This window comes from Apaloderma vittatum, unplaced genomic scaffold (assembly GCF_000703405.1).
Source record: "Apaloderma vittatum isolate BGI_N311 unplaced genomic scaffold, ASM70340v1 scaffold10272, whole genome shotgun sequence".
Classification (NCBI taxonomy): Eukaryota; Metazoa; Chordata; class Aves; order Trogoniformes; family Trogonidae; genus Apaloderma; species Apaloderma vittatum.
Genome location: NW_009703113.1, coordinates 46,319 through 65,466, shown reverse-complemented (window position 1 = coordinate 65,466; position 19,148 = coordinate 46,319). Strand labels below are relative to the sequence as shown.

Sequence of the window (19,148 nt, the reverse complement as noted above, 5' to 3'; positions counted from 1 at the left end):
CTACAGTAAGGTGAAATTCACAGATTTTTGGGTGAAATTTGGTCATGTTACCCTGTATTTTTGATTGTTACACTTCCCATCCTCATTTAAAATAATTGCAGTGCAGTCTGGGCAGCTGCAACATTGGTGTTTGTTACGACTCTAGCACTGGAATATTTCAAATTATGTCATTTTGGATTGTGAGCTAGCTTTTTATGTGGAATAAGAATGATGTCTTAATGACATCACAGAAATTTGTCCCAGGGGTTTTAAAGTAAAATGCAGGGATTGCCATTGTTCAGAGGAGTCCTTCACCGTGTGTTGTATTGGAGGTCATAAAAAATGCTCTCACTGACACCTTTCTTTTTATCACCTAAGATTTCCAGACAGTAATGACTGTAAGGGGACTTGGAAAACTCAAACTTGAAATTAAAAAGCTTAGATCGTATTACTATGATTTACAGTGAGGGGAAAAAGAAAAAATGAAACTGGCATATTTTTTAAAATTGTCCTTATTGCATCTTTACTTACTCTTCAACTACAGTTGAGAACTGGTCACTGGGTGATTGTCTTCTATGAGATGATGCTTCTTTATGTACAGCCTTCTTGAAGATCTCCCACCTTTGTTATTCCTCGACATGTTTGGCTTCATTTTATCATTGTTAAAGTTCCTGTGGATTTTTGCTGTGGGCATAAGTTAAGTTAATGGATGTTGAAGCAGTTAGATTTCAGGGGAATCAAAATTCAAATTTGTTAAATAACAGAGTAGGTTTTAACTGTGTAATATTCAGAGTGCTCAATTTAACTGACATGAAAGCTACAATTATAACTGAATAGTTTATCACTATGTATTAACCCTGTGGCCTTAGAAATCATACAGTGGCTTAGCTGTGTAAGCCATTGCATCACCCGCTTGTTGAACAATCCGCTGCCAAAACATTTATGTCCCATGCACTGAAGGATATTGCAATGAAAGGACTGAAACCTGCACTTCATTTCCTGAGTGAAGTAATGTAGACTTTCATCTCTTAACCACTGACATAACTATGTATATTATGGTTGAATATTTAGCAAGTGTCTAATAAAATGTCTGGGAAAGATAGCTGTCAGTTGAAAACTGTTCTACTTTATGTATTTGCTACAGTATGTAGAGAAAGTATTAAGAGGAGAAAAAATAGGTCAATATATAGCAAGCACTGTGGCAAATCAAATGAAAGGAGCCATAGAAAATCTACTGAAATCTCAATTTTGGTTAAAATTTTAGGTTTAGTTGAGATTGTGAGATAGATAAACTCTAAAGAGAGTTATATTTCCTTTAAAACATGCATTCAAAGATTTCAAAAGTAGCTTTGGTGGTTTTTGGAAACTATTTGCCTTCAGTTGCAAACTTGTTTGGAAACTAGGAAGCAGAACACATTAGAAGTGAAATTATTCAGAATAGTCCTCTGGAGTAAACTGGATTAAAGATGAGAGGAGAGAAAAGCAAAAGTAGTTCTGGGTTTCCAAAGCCCAATAACCTCAGAATAATTTCACTTGCTAAAAAAAATATTACTTGTGCAGTAGTTACAGAACGAAGAACACAGTCTACCCACTCTACCTTAAAATGCAGAAGAGTAGACTAAATCATTAGATTAATGTAGTTGCTGAAGTTATATTAGATCAAAGAGCAGTCAGAGGAACTGCTGCTTTAGTGGTTTAGTTCTAAAAATTGATCAAGTGCTTTCGAGTACATGACAGAAGAAATAGAAGTTCAGAGAAGTTCATGCATCTACATGGGAGAGGAAATCATTAGTCAGGCTTAGTGCTTTTGATATTGATACTGTTTATGAGTAAGTCTCAGTATGAAGCTTCGTAAGTAAACTTTAATATACTGCTGATTTCTTTGTCTTATTCTTTATAAATCAGCTGTGATCAGTTCTTGGAGATAGGTATTTCTTTATTCTTGCTCCTGCATACATTCTGTGTGTTTATACCGTACAAAAATATAAACACAAGTCATATTATCTGTGCACAATTAAGTATTAACTAGCCTTCTGGTATGGACACAAGAATAGAAATCCAAGATAAAGACACAAACTAAGAATTTTTGGTAGCCACGTTTGTCAAATGCGGCTTGGGAGGATGGTGAAAGAATAGGACATTATGGAAAACAGCATTAGTAGCTGGGAAGACATGTTTACACTATTGTGCAATGAAAGTGCAGTTTATTCCTGTAGTGTTCAGAGAAAGAGAAGTGTATGCCCACTCACTGTAAATAACAAAATTGCATCAGAGAAGTAATTTGTTCTATCGGTTTCCTTTCCAAGCAGAATTGACTTACTAGGCTTCAGATACTGTTTTGATCCTTCAGTAGAGTGACAGTAACCCTTAGAATTTGGGTAAAAATGTTTTAGACATCTAGTATAGTTTAAGATGTTACCTGCCCTTCAAAGGAGATTGCCCCACCTCTGGAAAGTCAACAGAATAGAGCTGATGAGCATTTGTCAGCCTCATCTACTCCTCCTGCAGCTGTTTAAATAAACAAGTTAGACTTTGTGGTAGTAAATGGCTAGCATGGGGGTTTGGTGAAGTCTTAAACGGAAGATTTTTCCTAGATGAATGTGTGTCTGATTGCTTAGTGTTTGCTGTTTGGCTTTAGGAGAGCTTATGGGAGAAGACAAAAGTATTTTCTTTCATCTAGGATTGTATTTATTGTTCTTTTCAAAATTGCTCCTGCAGATTACTATTTGAGAAATCACATGCCTACCACACTAACTCCACAGTTGCTGAGATAATAAACAAATACTTCTTAAACATTTTTTCTGAGCAATCTGGAACCTAGAACATGAGACTGTTTCATGTAAACATTTCTGTAAATATTTCAGTAAACCTTTATCTGCCTGTAGTTTTGGCCATAGAACTCTCTCTGTTATATAGGAGCTATAGATCTTGTTAAGTGTAAACCTAAGAAGTAGGTGGTGTTTGTTGTTTTGATTTAGTATTTAATGCAGTTGGAATATGGTCAATGACTCCTGTGTGCTACTGGAATATGAATAACCATTTGAGTGGAGTTGGTAGTTGTAGAGATACATCTTTTTCAGTTTTCTGTCCTGTAAGATTTGCTCACATGCCTTTGGAAGTTGACAAGAAGATAGCCTTCAAGAGCCGCTCTTTTGATCAGTAGCAGTGCCTGGCTCAGGAAATTAGTCTGATTGTGAAAGAGAAGCCTTTTCAAGAAAAGGTGTGGAAAAATAAACTGTTGCCTATCCCAGTCATTTCCTGAAACAGGGCAAAGTATTGAGTGGAATATTTACATCAGATCACTTCTGTGAGCTTTTTATCCAATGGGATGTCTCAGCTTCCTTACACAGTGCTTTTATTATATTCTCATTGTTCCTTAAATGAAAACAGAAATTTATGAGTCTGTGAAAAGTAAGGGAGTAGGCAAAAAGAGAGGACATTGCAATGTGAATAGGAAGTTAGGAGAATGGACTGATGTCTGATAGTGTCAGGAAAGCAGGATAGTTCAACAGAAATGTCGAGCACAACGAGGTATGTGTTTGAGGATTCTGGTATGAGAAGTACAGTACTGATGAAAAAAAGCCTGCAAAGATTGTGTAAGGGTGCCTTAAATGAGGTACTGGAGATTAACGAAGCCCTGGTGATGTAAAACTGGCTGGCAGAAGTCGTAAGGCATTTGGATCTAATGTTTGGGAGTAATTTTTTGACTGTTGAGCAAGCAGAATAAATATCTCTCATGAAGCAGTCCTTTCCTCAGTGCTTTCAGTCAGTACCTTATTGAATCAGGTCTCAAAAGTTGCAGAGCACATGACGTTGTGCCTACAGCAGAACATACCCTGAGCAGAGGGGGTTTCTTCTAAAATTTGTGTGTTGTTTTAATCACCACTAAACAAAGTATTCTCTGACATTTGCTGTGTGGTGAGGTGCATATTGCTTAGCTGAAGTCAATGAAAGCTATAGGTACGCTACAGTGCTGTGAGTCAGGTAGTTTGACGGAAAAGTAACCTGAGTCACAAGTGCACCGTTCTCTGTTTAACTGGACATGGGCAGGGTCTAATCTGAGGGCTGAACTGCGGCTTTTGGAAAATAAATTCACCTTTTACTGATCCTTTTTTTTTTCTGTTATGTAGTTTTCTCCTTTAAGTGACACTGCCAACTGGTTTTAGTTTGAAATTTGTATTGAAAGCTGATAATTTTTGTCATCAAGAATGCATTAAGCAGTGTTGCTTTGATTCCATCCCGGGTATTTACTTGTACATGAGCTGAATGAGATTTTTGGTATTTGGGTATTCATAATGGATGCAAGTGAACCTGAAAACAGAGGTTTTCTTTTCCTCTTTTTCTTATTATCTGTGTTCATTTTGTAATCATGTCACTCATTATAAATTAATTTTAGGTTCATATTTATAATTCTACTAAAAAAAAGGGAGAATGGACACAAAGCAATTCATAAAACTTGGTATGAACAGCAGCAAACAGGAAACAACTGTTGTGGTAGGAATAAGGTTTTACAAATATTTTATGATGGCCTGACGTGGGTGGACTGGCAAAGCATTCTTAAGTGTTGCTTTGCTGTGGGTGTTACCTTTTTAATTTCTGAGAGATGCATATATTTGCCATACTTTTAAACTGTAGTATATTGCTGTAGACATTAATTGATGTTCTTTCAGGAGCACTACAAGCACTTTAACAAATGGACTGAAGGGTTTTGTAATAACTCCTTATAAAATCACACTTTTCAGAGGAGCGAACTATTGTTTCTTCTTATCTAATAGATATATCTACAGCATTACTGTTATGTGCCCAAGTGTATGACAGATAACTAATAAATTCTCAGAAAAGACGCTTGAGATGGGGAAGTGATATAATCCCATTTTATCCACTCAATTTTTGGAAAAAAAAAAAGCAATTAGATCACAAAAAGTCATTGGCAAACTTTGAGCTTGAATACAGATTTTTTTTTTTTTTCTTACTCTGTCTTGTATCTACGCATTTTGATGTCTCAATGTGGCATTCACAAGATAGTTTTTCTCTAAGGTGAGAACTATGTTAAAGGTGTGAGAGTTGAAAATTGATCATAGTAGCAAGTAGAAAGCAAATACTTTGTTTTCAGTCTAGGAATGAGATGATGAGCATGATTTTCATATGCATCAGTCCTGAGTTCAATACCAGGCACTGCTGTCAGAAAAAAAAAGAGGATGATACAGAACATCAGAGGATTATTAAAGATATGAAGTTTCTAGAATAAGAGCTGTATCAAAACAGAAGGATTTTGTGAATCTTCTTCCCTGGCTCCTTCCTCATTCTACCCAATGACAATTGCTTTGGCATCAAAGGAAACTTCTTCTAAGAATCCGTTTGTGACGCAGCAGTGGCACACAAATACAACTGCTGCATGCCTGTTATGAAATAGATAAATGTAATTTACTTGTGCTTACTAAGAAATAAACATTGCTTTAGAGATGGAACTGGTCACAAAGATTCTAAAATGTCTAAATGATGGAAGAAGGGAGTGCTTAAACTGCTTTTCTGTTTCCCCTCTCCCCAGTTTCCCAGTCCTATTCATCAGCAGTCCCACATTTTCCCTAGTCTTTGCTGTTGCTGTTCCTATAGCCCCTCGCTTTGTTGTCCTTAACTCCCCTTGGCAGATTCAACTCTGGATGAACTTTGACATTCCCAGCCCAGTCTCTGCACGCTTCGAGAGAGTTCACATCTTATGTGCTTCCTTTTAATGTTTGAGTTTTGTCAGAAGCTCCTTGTTCATCCGTGTAGACCTCGTGCTACTATTGCTTGACTTTCTGCTCATTAGGATGGACCAGTCTTGAGCTTGGAGGAGGTGATCATGGGCCCCTTTTCCCTCTGGGAGAGATTATTACATGGGAGGAACAAGATCCCTGAACAACCCGTAGTCGTCTCCCTGAAGCTTAGGGTTGTCATGCTGCTATTTGTCTTGTTTCATCCTCAAATGGAGTATTCACAAGAGAGCACCAAATGAGGCTGGTAGTCTAGAAAGTATGGCTTAAAGACTATATTCCCCAAACTAGTTCTTCAAGTCATGAAGAGGCGATAGAAAAACAAGCCTTCAGAACTGTGAAAGGTGAATTCAAGGGCAAAAGTGATACATTGTAATGTTCAGGAAGGGAAAGAAGCAATGGCCCTATATTGCAATAAAGCAGATTTCAGTTTAGTTTTTAAAATATCCAGAGTGGCTTTAGTTGGCTGGTTGGATCGGGCAGGATTACACTGCGTTGTAGTTTGAGAGCTGTAAGCCTACGTAGAGCAGAGCTTGAAAGAACAGGACAGCACGTGTAGCAGCAAAGGGTCCTTTTCACCTGAAGGATAATGTCACAGGTGGAAATGAAAAAAAAGCTTTTCCTTTCAAATCCCAGTCAGTATTTAAAGCAGGAAAAAGAACTTATTTGCAAGCCTCATAGGCGCAATGAAGTGTCGGTGAGAGAAGCTAGTGTTTTTGCACAGCTGCTTTTTGGGTAAAACGATGCTTTAGAGGTCTTCCTGTCCTGCTGGAAAGTAATGTAAAACTTGTCAGCGTTTAGCAGTGTGTCTCTGTATTGGGAAAGCAGAGGAAAACTTTTCACCTTTTCTCTGCCAGTTACGTGTGATGGTCACCTGCCTGTGCCAAGAAAGGGCACAGCTTGCTTTTTACGCCCATAAAAACAACAACTGTATTTAAAGTGTAAGCTTCAAGCAATTCAGATGGAGAAGAGGCAGCTTTTAGTAGCATCAATCTCATCAGCACTTAGTGAAGTTACTATAGAAACTGTTACAGCAGAAACAGTAAAAGGAAATAAAAACGGAAGGGGGAGGGAATGAAGCTCTTTGAGAATTTGGGGTAAAAATAAAGCAAAATAGATGTCAGTAGCTGAAGCTGGTGAGGTAAAAATAAAAAGCCTTTCTCTTAATTAAAATAATCATGGTTGCAGAAATTAGAGAAAAGACCTGTGAGGCCATCATGCCATTTCTTTGGGCTTGATATAGGATTATGAGATATTCCATGAGATATTTCTAGGAGGTAGTCCAGTCTTGCTATAAAAGTCCAAAGGAGTATGATGTAGTATGAAAGGCTGAAGGAGCTGGGACTCTTTAGCTTGGAGAAGAGGAGGCTGAGGGGTGACGTCATTAGTGTTTATAAATATGTCAAGGGGGAGTGTCAGGAGGATGGAGCCAGGCTCTTTTCAGTGACGTCCAATGACAGGACAAGGGGCAGTGGGTACAAGCTGGAACATAGGAGGTTCCACAAAAACATTGGGAGAAACTTTTTCCCTGTGAGGGTGACAGAGCACTGGCACAGGCTGCCCAGGGAGGTTGTGGAGTCTCCTTCTTTGGAGACATTCAAAACCCACCTGGACGCGTTCCTGTGCGATCTACTGTAGGTGATCCTGCTCTGGCAGGGTCGTTGGACTAGATGATCTTTCGAGGTCTCTTCCAACCCCTGACATTCTGTGATCCTGTGATAGTTGAGGGTGATGACACTCAAAGCAAGAAGACATTATAAAGCAGTTCTCCAGTTAAGTTACTTTACATTTTTGTGGTCTTTGACTGCATAGCTGGAAACTGTTTGAAGAATATTTTGATTTGATCTGTTGTTTAGTTTCTCTGTAAGACTAAACAAAGAATTAGATACTCTTTCTGCAGCACATGACTGTAACTGAAGGTATTTAAAGTATTTTTGTCACTTTTTTTTTAAATGCTGCTTTCATATGAAGGATGGAATACTTAAAGATACAGGATGTGATAAAGGCATGGGATATTTTTGCAACTGTATCATCTGCCTATGTTGAAAGAAAATCAAAACATTTCTAATCATAAATCTAGTTGCTATTGGTGTCTAGACTATATTGTAGTTCCCCTTACTAGCAAATGAAAACCACAAGATAGAGCAGTGTCATGCAGTCCTCTTCAAATAAAAATGGGTTAGATGCTTTATATTAATAAGGAAAAAAACAACTAACCAACCAAAACAAAGTGTTAAGTTTGTTCTAGTCTCACTGAAATCCACAAGTAAACAAATCTATTCTCTGTAACATGTTGGAATAGATTAATCCATCACAATTCATTGTTTTCTTTCTTCAGAAATATTTGAGGGTTGTGTAAGGAATTAAAGATAACTACTTCTGTATCTGAGACTTTGAAGGCGACCATTTCCATAGATATAATGTTCTTATAAGACACATTAGGGAAAGGGATATGCTGTTGGTGCAAAAATATTGAAAAAAGAAGAATGAGTTCTTATTTCAAATCTACCCTGGACTGACAATAACTGAAAGTCGTTCCTGTCCAATTAAAAAAAGAAGGAAAAAAATTACAAAAATGAGATTCCTTCAAGTGTTCCTGGATGTCATAATGAACATCACTAAAGTTACTGTAAACTGGGCATTTGCCAGCACTTTCAGCCAACTCAGTTCTGGAGGTAATGCATTAGACCTGAGCTAAAGAAAAAGGTCCTCAGTGGTTTTCCTCCTTTCCTACCCCATCTGAATTCTTCCTAATGACCTTCTAATAATCTTTTCTTCTAAATGTCTCAGTGGGCTCCCTTCCCGTTCTTGAATATTGTACATGCTGACAAAGGTGAAAAAGATCCTATACTGTTGAGGACCAATCATTATACAAATGCAGTTAAAGGAATGGCTCCTGAATGAGTTGTTCTGTTGCCAGACCTGTTTACCAGTACAAAACAGGAGCTATGAATTTCATATATTCACCTAAATTGTCATAATTCCAAATATTGCCATTTTTCTGTGATTAGAATCACATTTCAATATTGTATTTTCCATTGTTATTGTACATTCAGTTGATGTATAACTGATGCAGCTAAGAAAAAAACAGTAATTTCTTTTTTTCATAGTATTCACCTGTATTTTCATAGTTTTTATTTGGAAGTGTTTTGTATGTAAGGCATCTTATTTATTATATGAGTGTTCATTTTGCCAATGGGGTGTATATTTCCCATGACAAGGGCAGACTTAATTATTTCAAAACCAGCTGTGATTACTAGCACACCCAAAGTGTCATAAGTGTATCTGCTAAGATTCCATAAAACAGCTTTTCATTTCATATTTGAAATTTTGAAATGTTCATTTCAAAATAGCATCTTCCTGCAAATAACCTGTTTCTTCCAGAAGGTATATTAACCCTAATTCAAATTCCTATGACTGTGCTCTGTTAACTTAATGCCATTGATATGTTATTTGTCATCCTCTCTCTCTCATTCTTGCAAGACTACATCACCATGCACCAAAGCAGGATAGCTGTGGCATTTCGTAATTCTCTGTTTTGAGCCAAATTCACCCTTTCATTTTTTTTGCCAGTAGAATGTAGACGAAAGACCTTCAGCACAGAAGAGTCAAGGAAACTCACTGTGCAAAAATGCCTGAAATCCTGCCGTGCAGAGATCTGTGTTAGCCAGTACGGTTCCTAAAATGCTTGTGGCTGAACCTATTTGGGTTTCTCAGTAAGTACAGTGATCAGTATGATTCCTGACTGGCCTGCTGTATTGGAATTTCTGCATTAAAAATTGAAGATCGCTGTTTTCCCTTGAAGTTAGGTGAAGATTTCACCCATGGTACAAGCTGTCTGAAACAGCTTTCTCATAGAAGTCATGTCAGAAAATCTAGTAGAAGTTTTCTTTTTAAAATAGAGCTTGGGAAATGTGTAAGGAGCATTATATAATATGGTATCTGTGTTACCAGCTGAGTTGCATTGTATATTCACAGGAGTCTTGTCCACATTAACACATCGTGAAAACTGGAGAGCTCTAAGTTCAAGGAACGTTTCACTTTGAGGCAGTACTTTCAAATCCACAAGTTGTTTTTCCCAGCACTTCAAGCTCAGTTGCAAGTAAAGGCAGAGAATGTGAAATTCAGTGAACCAAAAAAAGAGCATGCAAAAAGATGATGAATATATGCTAAAAAGAGACAGTCTGGGGCCTGGAATATGCGTTTCCTGTTCCCATTACTTACTTCATCAGAAGTACTTGAAAGCAGAGGCAATCTCTGGCCAAAGTTCGATGGTAAGTAAGGAGTGAGTCAGGGAATTTCAGGAAGAGAACGGATACTATCAGGCTAAGATTGTTCAGTGTTCTCTGGAGACTTGGCTTTGGCACATCTTTCCTATACTCTTCTTGTTTTTCTAGTGAAATAATTTTAAAAAAACTTATCCCTTGTCCAGTAACCATTCTGAAGTACCTACTATACCAGTTAACATTGGAAGGAATTGTGTTTAGCTACAGTTGCAAGAAAAAGTATGTGAACCTTTTGGAATTTCCTGGTGCATTAATTTGTCACAAAATGTGATCTGACTACCAGATTCTAAGTCAAGAGTATTGATAAATATAATGTGCCTGAAATAATAACACAAAACCAATGATGATCCTCCATGTCTTTATTAAACACACTCATTCAGCGTTCAAAATACTAGTGGGAGAAGTAAGTGAACACTTGGAATCAGTAACTGATTGACCCGCCCTTGGCAGTGGTAACCTCAACCAGGCGCTTCCTGTAGCTGTGAGTCAGAGCTGCACACCATTCAGGAGGGATCTTAGCCCATTCTTTCTGGCAGAACTGCTTTAGCTCTGTCATATTCTTTGGATGTCTCACATGTACAGCTCTCTAGCATCTGTGTTGGGTTGAGGTCTGAACTTTGTCTTGGCCACTCCAAAGGGCGGAGTTTGTTTCTCTGAAGCCATTCCGTTGTGGACTTGCTCTGGTGGTCATCATCCTGCTGCATCACCCAACATCTAGAGTTTCAGCTTACATACAGACATTCTCACATTATCCTGAAGAATTTTTTTACACACTTGGGAATTCCATCTTCCCCTCAAAGACTTCAAGCTGGCCAGGCCCTGATGCAGCAAAGCAGACCCAAATCATGATACTTTACGGTTGGGATGATGTTTTCATGATTATATGCAGTGCCCTGTTTATGCCAGAGGTAGTGCTTCATGCTCTTTCCAAATAATTCAATCTTTGTTTCATCAGTCCACAAAACATTTTGCCAATACCACTGTGGAATGTCAATGTGCTCTTTCACAAACTTCAGGTGTGCAGCAGTGTCCTTTGTAGTAAGTAGCAGCTTCCTTCATGGTGTCCGGCCATAGACACCTTGCTTGTTCAATGTTTTGCGTACTGTAGACTCATGAACATAGATGTTAGCCAGTCTCAATGATGCCTTCAACTCTTTGGCTGTCACTTGGGGTTGTTTCTTTACCTCATTGATGAGTCTTCACTGTGATCTTAAGGTCATTTTGACTGGGTGTTCACTTCTTAGTAGAGTAGCCACAGTCCCAAAGTGTCTCCATTTGTAGATCGTTTGCCTAACTGCAGACTGGTGAATTTCTAAGGTCTTTAAAATTGCTTTGTAACCCTTTTCACCTTTATGTAAATGAACAATTCTTGATCGCAGATCCTCTGAAAGCTCTTTCTGGTGAGGCATGGCTCACACGAGCATACATCTTGTGCAGAGCGAACTCAAAAAGTTTGAGTGGTTTTTATCAGTCAACATAGCTCTAGTCCACACCTCCAAACTCATTTTCTTAACAAGACTCCAGGTTAACCTGACTCCGATTAGCTTTTTTGAGGTCAGCTGAAGGGTTCATTTACTTTTTCCACTAGTGTTTTGAATGTTGAATGAGTGTGTTCAATAAAGACATGGAGGATCAGAATTGGTTTTGTATTACTATTTTAAGCACATTACATTTATCAATACTCTTGACTTAGATGGTGGTTAGACCATATTTTATGACAAAGTAATGCAGAACAGCATGAAATTCCGAAAGATTCACATACTTTTACTTGCAACTGTATATATAAAGTATTATCTACTATTGATTCTCAGAAAATTTGGGTCCCACAGGCTGGCACTTAGCACCAGTACACGGGTTGCCTGTCCTTTCCTTGTTCCATCATTCCTAGTCTGGAACCACTAAATAGCTTCTCAGCTTAGGAAGATGGTATGAAACAATTTCTTTTTAGTACTTTATGTAGCTATGTGTGGTGATTAGAATTACCACATTGAAGAGCTCATGCAAGATTGCATATGTATTTAATCAGAGCAAGGCTTCAGCGTTGTGCGGTAAATTGTGCAGGATTGAGCACAGGGATGGTGTCTGTGAAATGGGGCAAACCAGAGCAGAGCAGTGTCTCTGTCCAGCCTGGGAGCTGAACTGGAAAGAATATTGTGTTATCTTTTGTTTGAAGGCTGCTTCATAAAGCAAGTAGAGATTGAATTAAGGTTGTGCAGGCAGCAAAATCTTGTCGAAATCTCAGCAGTGAAGATCAGCGACTGTTTGTGAATGCAAAACAAACAGGTGCAATAAACTGCAGCAGGTTCAAGCATCCAATAAGGTTACCAAGATAACCAGTATAGTATCATTGAAGCATTCAAACGATGCATAACATTCAGTGAGTGAATGTTGACTTCTGTGAAAACAAATATCTAGATTTATCCTGTGCTTTTCAAAGGATGAATAAACTGTTTCTGCAGAACAGGGGAACAGTATATGGAAAATTTTCTAAATATTGCCATCTAAGTACTTTGAAATATTGGTACAGTCAGCATGCATTTCAAGCATGGTTTTGTTTTTCCTTCTCTCCAGTACTTAAATGTGGGGTAAACCTGCTTTTTCCTTCTGAACATTTTTTGTTCAGAAACCCTATAGCAGCACTTGTATATGCTTTTGCCAAGACATCCCTTCCACATTTCATGATCTGGTTAAAACACTATAAAATGAGATGGTAAAGATATTATTTTACAGTTAATAAGACTGTTAAAAGCAGCTCTGTAGTTGTTGACATAAGCTTAACAAACTAGGTAAACTCTTCCCGATGTCAGTATGGTTGTTCTTTAAGAAAATGAACAATTAAGCCTTACTGATTCATTGCACAGTTTTTTAGTTATTAATGAATCAGGATTTTGGCTTTACGATAACTGTGTTTTGAATATATGTGTGCATTAAATGCTAAGTCAAGAGAAGCAAATTTTTGTGTTACTTCTCGATGGTTTCTTATGTTTCAAAAAGAGAGCAACTATTTATAAACTGTAATTAAGTTTCTTTACAACATGACTCATTCTCAACAAGCAAGTCCTTATTCTTTTGCTTTCTTATGAACTGTGTGGGAAAATTAAGGTTCAATCACTGAAGAATTTACTCAATGCTTAATTACCAAAAACAGCCCTCCAAGTTCTGCTCATGTAGAGCTTTCATAAAGATGTGATTTTTCCCCACACTATGGCTTTCTAAAACTTAACTTTTAAAAAGTGATCTGTAAATTGTAACGTAGGAGAAAGCAGTATTTTACTATGGTATTGGCCTCTTTCTCCAGTCTGCTGCTTTGAGCTCCTCTTATATTAACAGAGTGATGCTTAGGAGAGCTAAAGTAAGAAATCATCAAGATTAAATTTCTTTGAGCATGGAACTGAATTAGAACGCTTTACTTCCCTGAATGAGCTAATTGTTTTAATTTTCTAGAGGAAATGTTTCTATTTCTGTGAGAGAAGGGGTAAATGGGACTTCCTTTGACATAATTTTTGGTTTAAATCTGGGTTTGACAGCAAGATTTTTACCTTCATAACCAGATTTTTACTATTTAACTGCATGACTTGTGTAAGCTTGCTGGCTGAAGTGACTCACTTGCGTAGATTAAGTTATTTTTAGGGAGATAATTTGCACCATTTAGAAGAGAGGAAAAAAAGGAGAGTCCTACTAAGAGCTAGATCCCTCATTATAGCTTACAGAACTCGTGAACCCAGCATCCAAGCAAAAGATGACTAAGCAAGGGGTCTATTGGTACTTTCAGGAATTTACAGACATGAGTCATCTGCTTATTTTCTGCAGACATATCACCAGGGTACTTTGTGAGTCAGCTGTTATTTGGAAATAGTACTTGTATTCAACATGAATACGTTTTTGTAATTCTTAGGTAACTAGCATGCCAAACCAAAGCAGACTTTTATAGTTCGACGAGTTCAGGGGTTGATTTATAAAAGTGGCACATTGGTTTTTAACTGTGATGCATTTTTCATGACAAAGTTTAAATGTTGTCTGAGATATAATAACACTTTTGCCACCTTATGTATCGCATGAAGACAAATCTGATTTTGGATTAATGCACAAACTGAGAGTCAGCCTATACGATCAGGTACAAGGAAACATTTTCTTTATCAACCTTTATCTTTAAAGCACCTTGCTAGTGTTGATTCCCAATGATATTTGCTTGTACAATAAAACGCTTCCCCCCAAATCTGAGCACTCTGTGCACTCAGTGTCAAAGGACGGGCACCCACTGCAACGGAAGTGAGTTCTTGCCTTCCCTTCCTACTGCTGAAATAATAGCTGGCTACCTTGAGATATGTATAACACTTTACAACTCAAGGCTATTTCCTGTTTACTGGTCTTTTAGGTGTGGTTGCATTCCAGAGTTAGGGACAGGTTTTTTTACTTGGTCTGGACTCCTCTCATACCTTGTGTTAAGGAAAATCTTGGTTAGAAAAATGCAAGTTTGGCGATTTTGGCGTGAAGGGTAAATGTTGGAAATCAAAGAAAGGACAAATTTTTCAAAACCCTACTAGCAGTTCAGGATAGTATTGCTGTTGGCCAGATGTGGGATGCACAGTTTTAAATCTGAGTATCTAACAGTTTATAATGTAAGTAATTCCTGAAAATCCCCCTATGGGTCTCAGTTAATAGAGGAAGAAAATGTTATCTGTTATTTTGACGGTACCTTTGCCGGAATAATATTTTTACAAAAGAAAGTCTTCTTCTAACAAGTGGAAGCCTCTCTGTAGTCAAAGCAATGTCTTGATTATCCATTTGAACAGTGTTTCTAATGCTAGATACGATATCTTAAGTGCAAACCTTTAGTTTTAGGTAGCAGGAAGAAAACTACTGCTGTCACGTAAGCAGAGATTTTCAAAGGAAAGTTAATGAAAGTCAGAAGTTCCCAAGTAAAAAGTTAAGGACTAAACTGTTACTCGAGTGTGTTGCTAAAGTTTGTTATTCCTTTCACAAGGTGATAAAATGTGTGAGTATACAGAGTAGTTTTCCTTTAAGGAGTTGGTACTTAAGGAGGGAAAAGATGCACTAAAGGGTCAGAGTTGAAGCACTCAGACCTGGAGAAGTATATTTATAATGTTAAAACGGATTGCCTGTCTCCTTGCTTTATAGTCTTTTTCACAGTGAAGTCCTTCAGAGGCTGTGGCACACATGTACCATCTGCGTGGGGAGGAGACAGCCGCCTTGCTGATAAACGGCCTTGATACACCAATGTTTTTCAGGGTTGCTATTTAATAATCACGTTATAAAGAGGAATTTGACAGAGCAATCTCTGAATCTAACCTTTGTTACAGCAATGATCTGCCCTCAAATTAGAAGAACTCTGCCCATGTCATTACCACTTAAATTATCTGCTGGAAGCTGCTGTGTGAGCTGAGTCACCAGGACTCCGGGAGTTATCACGTGTAGCTCAGACTATGGGTCATGAACTGAGCGAATGCTGTTGTCCACGGTGATTTGTTGTAATTTGAGACTATGGCTGGAATATCACATTCGGTTTTGTGTGGCTGCAAACAGTTTTACTCATAGAGCGAGGATAATTTAGGGAAAAAGGAGCTATGGTGTGGCTGGTGCACATCCAAGTATTCAAATGTGATTAGGAAAACTGAAAAATGAAGGAACAAGCAGGATGATAGCGTGGAATTTGGAAAAATTAAGCCTATCTTACACAGATATCTCAGTCTATGAGCAAAGATTTCAAAGCAAGTGCTGGAATCTCTGTTCCCTGAGGTATTTAAAAGTAGAAAATACAGTGCATTACCAAGCATAGTGGAAGGGAAATGCTGCTCTGCCTAAAGATGAGTTTATTCCTGAAATGTTCCTTTTGCTTTCTTCGGTTTCTGTTTGTACTGATCTTTGCCACCTGCTTTGATTCCTACATCAGCTATTACAATCTGGTTATTAACTTAGGAGTCTTTCCTTCTCTTGAAAAAGGGCTGTGAAGTGACAGAATACTGAGAACCTTGGCTTAGATGAATGAATTATAATCTTATTAATTTATTTCACTCATTGCTACACCAATAAGAGAATATATTTAAGATTTACAGGGAGTTACTGTTCCATGCAGTGTTCTTTTATTGTGCAGAATTAAAGAATTTTGATTTAGCAGATAACAAAACGTACAGTGGTAGGTGCTTTATAGATGAAGTCTACACCTTTGAAAGAAATGCTCATTCTTCTGTCAATTTTGGTGTTAGACAAGTCTGTTGTCATAACTCAATTTAACCACAGTTTTCTGCATCCTCCTGAAATTAAAAGCAGACCAAGAAAAACTAAACTATAACAACAAAAAAGTTAAAAAACAGTTTCTGACCAAATGCTGGAGACTATTTTATTGTTCTACCAGACCTAGCTGATCATGAGACAGCGATAAGCAAAGGGAACTAAGAGGTTCTGATTTTTATTTTTAGTGAGATATTTTGGGTATTAATGACTTGGCAGTGTGTTTTGGTTTTGTGGGATTTTTTTTTTGTCTAGCAGATGACGGCAAGTTGAGACCTTTTCCATTTCATGTGACTGAATCTTAGTACATCCTTTATAAAATCATTTAAGCACTTTAAGTCTCAGCTGTAAAATGAGAATGATAGTCCTCTTGATGTCCATGGGGCACTAAAATGAATAAGCATTCAAAGCAGATGAAGAGAAACTTGTTTCTTGAATGGAAAGCATAAACAGAACGTATTTTGTGAATTCTGGAAAGGGAAGGTTTCACTGTAAAGAAAAATAACTGTTATTTTTTCTATAACAAAATACTCATGGTGTAATACGTTATGATTAACACAGAAATACACCAGCTAAGCAATTTTTTAAATTAGATACTTTAAAAAATGTTTTGATAAAGCAAAGTGTCCTATACAGCGTGTGTTGGAATCATTACTTACAAAAAATACAGAAATATATTTTAGAAGTAATCATTGATTTATTCTCTTCTGTCACCTTTAAATCAATAGAATGGACTTACATATTCCTATTAAAATAAAAGAAAAAAATGCATTGGTGTATTTTATGGCCTTTTCCTTTTTAATTTCAGTTGACCTACCCCTGTACTTTCCTCGAGACCAACCAACCCTAACATTTCAGTCTGTCTACCACTTCACTAACAGTGGCCAGCTGTACTCCCAGGCCCAGAAGAATTACCCTTACAGCCCCCGCTGGGATGGCAATGAAATGGCCAAGAGAGCAAAGTAAGTCAGATTGCTGTTTCCAACTAAATATTCCATTTGTTACACAGTTGTATGGATTTCACTGTACCTTTGTAGATTTAACTGTATGTTTCCAGCATTACAGAAGCTGGACCTGGTTTTGTTCACATATAGTCCTAGCATTTCCATATATGAGTGTCGACAGATACTTTATTAATCACACTTACTACATTAGTGCCAGAGGACTGATGAAAAGTCTCTTTCTGCGTGGTGTCGTGCGGGCACAGAGCGATGACAATCCCCGCTCCAAAGAGCTTCCAATCTAAGTAGACAAGATAGCCCCCGGCAGCAGTAATCTGCATGGTAGCAGTTCAGTCAAGGTAACTCCATGGTTTTGTGTGGGTGTTGAAGGGACCCTGAAGGAAAGCGTGTGAGATGGAGAGAGCAAGGAGGAAAAACCTGAAAGATATGAAATTAGGTTGTAATAAAAAGACATGGAAGAACAGGAGGAGGTAGAGCAAACCACCAATCTGGCATAGGAGGCAGTCCTATCAGAGCTTGAGAAAGTTACCTGAATATCTCTTGGGGTTTGGTTTTTTTTACTGCTTTTTCTGTTGGCTAGAAGCATAGAATCTCTGACTCTTTCCTTGGCAGTTTTTCTGCAAGACTTTTTTGCAGACTGGGAAGGCGCTGGTTCAGTCCAAGTATCCCCTTTAGTTCAAGGTGACAGGACAGCCTCCCCAGAGCGGTGCTGCTGCAAGGGCAAGCTGCTGTGGGCAGTAGTGTCCCTCTTGTACACTAGAGATTCTCCCTGTCTTCTAATGAAGGAAAACAGATTTTACCTGAATGGAGCAATATGTGCAACAGCCTTGGTGAAATATTTTGATTTTGTGAAGTGTAAAAATGTTAGAACAACAAGAGATTTAAGCAGGCTGATTGTCAGTCGTTCAGCCTGTAAAGGCATCAAACCGCATAAAGAACAAGGCGTATTGGGATGAACGCTTTGAATGACAATCAGGAGATTAAATTAGCAAAGATGCGTAAATAGGAGTCGAATGAAAATAGTTCAAGCTGAGTAAATCAAATGAATGGCATGGTCAGAGAGTGATTGTAATTTGGAAATGATGGAAGCAAACAGCAATTGACTGAAGTACTTATAGACTTTATACTAATTTAAATTTTATGGAGAACATCAAGTAACATTTAAATTTGGATTTTGATGCATTGGAATAGAATTTTTTTTGGCTGATATTTGGCCTTACTACCATACTGTCTATGAAAGGCATTTCTTGATAAAATATGTGGGTGGTTTTTTGTGGACTTGCTTCTTCTCTCTAGCACAATATTATGAGTATTTTGTTTTTTTGAAAACATGAAACAATAACTGGAAGCATTACTGTGATGTTTTTTATGACTATGCCTCAAAATGCATTTCTTTTGCTGCTGAAAGCTTACAAGTAGCTATGTGCTATCTGCTAAGTGAGTTCTTTTATGAGTGGGCGTATGTAAATGGTCTTCTCTGCCCTGCACTTGAAATTTAGAAGTATTATAACCATTCTTTTCAAAAGTACTAAAAGTGTACACTTACTATCACATGTACGTTTTGTGAGGTTATTCACTCTTATGTTTGAGGCTTTGCATTTCAGTTTTACACTGGATACGTAATATGAGAAAGATGATGAGAAGCGGGGGAAGGAAATATGCTGCAATGTCTGAAATAACTATCATTAAGCTGCAAAGAGCCAGAGAAGCTGCTCTAGTTAAAAGCGCTTTGCTTGCAAGAACAACTAGTGATTCCTGAGTAGGTACCATAAATAAATCTGTATCAAGAAAAGTATGATGTTATGATACGTGTTAGCGTATTTAAAGAAAGATTTTTAACACAATTGAGCACCTTATGTAAACAGTGTTTAAAATATTTGCTAGGGCTTCTTAGAATAGGTTAGTGTGCTTTGACACAA

General features: G+C 37.7%; 1 protein-coding gene across 1 annotated transcript in view; it reads left to right on the top strand.

Moving 5' to 3' along the window:
* BRE (brain and reproductive organ-expressed (TNFRSF1A modulator)) overlaps positions 1-18,274 on the top strand; it is a gene marked incomplete at its 5' end in the record, with an annotated part of 60,627 nt that extends 42,353 nt beyond the window's left edge. Inside the window, 2 exons of the mRNA XM_009864508.1 lie at positions 17,076-17,229; positions 18,015-18,274. Of these exons, the coding sequence (XP_009862810.1) occupies positions 17,076-17,229; positions 18,015-18,033 (173 nt within the window). The remainder of the gene's footprint in view (positions 1-17,075; positions 17,230-18,014) is intronic.
* Between the last annotated feature and the right edge of the window lie 874 nt (positions 18,275-19,148).